Source organism: Sinocyclocheilus anshuiensis, unplaced genomic scaffold (assembly GCF_001515605.1).
Source record: "Sinocyclocheilus anshuiensis isolate Anshui unplaced genomic scaffold, SAMN03320099.WGS_v1.1 scaffold1994, whole genome shotgun sequence".
Classification (NCBI taxonomy): domain Eukaryota; kingdom Metazoa; phylum Chordata; class Actinopteri; order Cypriniformes; family Cyprinidae; genus Sinocyclocheilus; species Sinocyclocheilus anshuiensis.
The window spans coordinates 497434-502006 of record NW_015548215.1 but is presented as its reverse complement, the minus strand read 5'-3'; the positions used below and the strand labels follow the sequence as shown (position 1 = coordinate 502006).

Here is a 4573-nt window from a genome sequence, read left to right as displayed (position 1 = left end):
TGTGTGTGTGTGTGAGTGTGTGTGTGTGTGTGTGTGTGTGTGTGTGTGTGTGAGTGAGTGTGACTCACGCTGCTGCTGCCAGGTGTGAGCGCGCTCAGCTCCACCGGGGGTGACAGGGGTCGTGTGGCGGGGTCAGAGGTCGGCTCTGCCTCCAGCTCATCAGGTAGAACCACACGTTTGGGTCTCTCCTCTAGTAATCCATGTCCCATGTCCACGTCCTCATAGCGCAGAGCAGCAGACAGATCCAGCAGCCTGAAACACGCGTCACACTCAGTACTCAGTCTCTCTCTCGGATTAAATCTGCAGCTGATTAAATTCCACAATACTGTACTTGTCTTGTTTTATTTATATAGCGCTTCATGCAATAGAGACAGAGCGACCCGCGTCATAATCTGAAAACCACGCCCACCGGGGGGAAAACAATCCAATGCTCTCCATTGACTCTGTATTGCGGGAAGCTGCCTCCTTGTCATTTCTGACTTATAACAAAAAACAGAGCAATGTCTAAAAGCTGCTATGTGACAAGGTATACAGCAAACAAGCTAAAAAACCCAGAACTACGTGTTTATAAGCTGCCGACCCAAAAAACGAGCGTTTAGGACACAAAAGTAGAGTGCAACGTGTCTATTACTCTGAGAACTGCGCCCGCTGGATGGAAACGTAATCGGAGACAGGAAACATTCATTATTTTAATTATGTCAAAGGATTATTTCACCACCCAATATGAACCTGAGAGGAGGAGATATATTAAGAAACTACATTTTATTGGTCTATGTCAGTGTCCCTTTTCCTTACCTTCCTTTTGTCTGAGACATGATCCAACTGAATGAAATACCCCGACATCTACAACTATGTGTCCTAAACGCTCGTTTTTTGGGTCGACCACTTATAAGAATGTAGTTCTGGGTTTTTAAGCTTGTTTGCTGTACACCTTGTCACATAGCAGCTTTTTTTGTGTGTGTGTGTGTTTGTGAGAGTGTGTGACTGAGTGAGTGAGTGAGTGAGTGTGTGTGTGTGTGTGTGTGTGTGTGTGTGTCACTCACATGCCGTCCACCGCCGTGTTCCTGATGCAGCCGTAGAAGGAGTCGCTGGATCCCGTCTCTCCCGGAGGAACGCCTCCGATGAAGAGCCGCTCCAGAGCCAGAGCTTTATCTGCAGACGAGCCCAGCTTCACCGTCGCCTGGTTCTGCTCGTCCACAAACACTGCGATGGACCTGCAGAAAAAACATAGAGCTTTCTGTAGGAAACGTCACTAAAATACACTGAACAATATTTAGATTTATGCATTTGAATTGCATGTAAAATTTCCATCCATTTGGATTACAGAGTTTTAACACTAACTAACAAACAAACTTGCATTATTGCATTATTTCTCAGTCATTTCTCCATTAAATAATCATGGCATAGTTAATTATTAACTATTTGAATCTATTTGATTTTATTTATATAATCACATTTTTAAAATGCATTTATTCAAATTGCTTAAAATCAGCATGAATTGTCAAAACCAGAGAAAAATAAATCCATAAAAATTTTTTTTTACTCAAAATAAATAAAATAAACAAAAAACATAAACTAATTTTATTTCAGTTAGTTTCTATGGCAACATTTCTCATTTTAATTTTGTTTAAATATATGTACTAAAATAACAAAAAACTGATATAAGAATTACTAAAAACTATTTACACATTCAAAAATAAATAAAATAAATAAAAATGACAAAAACCACAACAAAATTACTAAAAACTTTAATAGTTTATCAATGACTCTAAAATAACACTTGTAAAAATTAAAATTACTCCGTTAAAAAATATGGCAAGCTGTGAACAGGCAATATTCAATATTCAATTATTCAATGATATTGAAAACCAATTTAAACAAAATGGATTTAATATATAAAGCTGGTTATTGTGTATTTAAAACACATTGAGTTTATCTGCACTGTTACAGGAATCTGACCCGCTTCATTGATGTATGACTGACAGATATCATCACATTGAGTTTATTAGTTGGTTTAAACAATGTAATCCAAATGCATGGAAGTTTTATATGCAATTCAAATACATGAATCTTACATTTAGGCCTGATTATTTAGTATGAATGTTGTGTGTAACATACCTTTTGTTCCTCTGCAGTATGAGCGAATGCTCCTGTCCGTCACTGAAGGAGCCGTTCTGTGATTTGACGACTGCTCTGTGCATGGCCCCGCCCTCGGCCCCGCCCACATGAACCTCCAGCGATCCGGACAACAGCATCACGACCAGGAACGGCTGAGAGCAGATGAAGCACATGAGCGATGGGACGTGTTCACAGACACAGCCATGATGCCGTGAAGACTGAACCGACCTGCTGTGTGTGTCGGCGCGAGCGTCCCGTGCTGCTGCTGAATCCCGCCAGGATCACGCCGCGCTCTCGTCTGCTGGAGAAGCTGCTCATGATCTCCGTGTGAGGAGCCAAGAGGATGGCGGGCATCTGCAGAAAACCTCCTCCGAACACCGACACGCTGCGGATGGGCTGCAGACACACACCAGCACAGTAACCATGAGCTACACATCCTCCAAATCATTCCTTCATTCATAATTAACAACTTTCAGGGAGATAATCATCACACGACTTCACATTTGTGTTTGTATTGTAAGATAAACAAATTCAAAAGAATATAATAATTAAGTGAAACCAGGCCTGAGTGCAGGTGGTTGCTAGGGAGTTGCTAGGATGCTTTCTGTGGTTCCTAGGCAGTTGCTATGGTGTTTTCAGTGGTTGCTAGACAGTTGCTATGGTGTCAATTGCTAGGGCATTGCTATGTGGTTGCCAGGGTATTCCTAGGCAGTTGCTACAGTGGTTGCTAGGTGTCACAGATGGTTGCTAGGACATTGCTGAGTGGTTGTTAGGATGCGCTGGGTGGTTGCTAGGGTGTCGCTAGGCAGTTTAAAATAATCTTTAGTAATAATATACAAATAAATATTAATATTATATAGTGTAACAAAATTATTATAGCAATATGTTATATTGATACTATTTTAAGATTTCAGATATTATATATTTTAATATAACATTATTAGAATAATAATATGTTACATTGATATTTTAAGATTTTAGAGTTTTTGATAAAGAAAATTAAAAGGGCTTAATTAAGGGACTTTAGATTAATCTTTAGTAATAATAAATAAAAACGTATATATTATACATATTACTATAATATTATTATAGTAATAATACTTTAAATTAATGTAACATTTTTGTTTAACTTACCATTTCAATGTCCTTTATTTTATATCATAATAACAGAAATGAATGTAAAAATAAAATACCGTAGAGAGTTTAAAATACATTTTAGTACCGTTAACAATAATTGTGGTTTAATGAGTGAAGCTAAATTATTCCATTAATTACAGCTGAAGACAAACTGACAAACAGACACAATAATTCATTAAATACACAAATGCAAAAAAAAAAAAAAATTATTTTTATGATTTCATAAATTTTTAGTAAATGTTTTATTTTGATTGTTTTTATTTTAAAATGATTTATTTTCATTTTAGATTTTTTACCATTGAATCAATTTTTATTTTGTGTTTTATTTTGATTTGTTTTTATTATAAAATGATTTATTTATTCATTTTAATTGGACATATTTATGATTTAATTTGCTTTTCATCAAATCACGAACTCCCAGAACGTGATGCTGTACCTTGAGGACGCAGCCTTTCTTCACGCCATACGACTCTCTGAGCAGGTCGAAGTTTGTGCGAGCGATTTCCACATTCTTCATACAGCCGACGAAAGAGCGAGCCACAACCTGCCTCCTGCAACCGTGCACAAGGAAGTCGCATATAAGACAAAAATGACTCTTGAGTCTTTAGGAATTACTTTAAGGAAACTGTAGCATGTCTTCTGAGAGTTTGCTCTCACCTGATTGGTCGAGAGGCCGGTAATCCGCCGATGTAGATGGGGTCGAGGTCAGAGCGATTGAGGTCAGAGGACGAACCCGGTGACTCCGCCTCCATGACCTCTCGCTCTGAGGGTTTATCAGCAGCCATGACCGACAAATGACCTGCAGACACAACACACAGCACTTCCTGTGAGCTTAAACCTCATAAGAAATCTACCAGATGTAATGGATAAGAGAGCAGAGCGGCACCTCGGCGCTTGTTCCTCTGCAGGGCGATTCTGTACCAGGTGCCTGTGTTGTATGTTCTGTTGGAGGTCAAGGTCAGCGCTCCGGAGCCCAGTTCAAAGGTCAGGTGAACCTTCCCTTCCACCAGCTCGATGGACAGAAAGTCCCTCTACAAACACAGATGAGAAGAGAGCTGAGTGAGACGCTGAGGAGCGCTTGAGAGGGAGATAAGGAGGTGAGAAGTGCTAGCGTGAACGTACGGTGCCGTTGGAGGCCAGATACAGCAGCAGGCCGTTAGGAGAGAGAGTCTTGAAGAACATGACCACGCTGGTGGACATGGAGCGCAGGGACTTCTCCAGCACAGAGAAACCGCTGCCGTCGAAGTGGAACGACGTGTCTTCAGTGCGCGGACTGATGGACATGAGACACACAGGAAGATCGTCAGTGACTGTTTCC

General features: G+C 40.1%; 1 protein-coding gene across 1 annotated transcript in view; it reads right to left on the bottom strand.

The window, feature by feature from the left end:
• The window catches only part of LOC107653872 (laminin subunit alpha-1-like), a 60766-nt gene that overhangs the window by 11800 nt on the left and 44393 nt on the right, over positions 1 to 4573 (bottom strand). The window contains exons 43-46 of the mRNA XM_016440741.1: positions 3692 to 3806; positions 2347 to 2514; positions 2119 to 2270; positions 1044 to 1214 (exon numbers count right to left, since the gene is read on the bottom strand). Coding sequence (XP_016296227.1) covers positions 1044 to 1214; positions 2119 to 2270; positions 2347 to 2514; positions 3692 to 3806 — 606 coding nt within the window. The remainder of the gene's footprint in view (positions 1 to 1043; positions 1215 to 2118; positions 2271 to 2346; positions 2515 to 3691; positions 3807 to 4573) is intronic.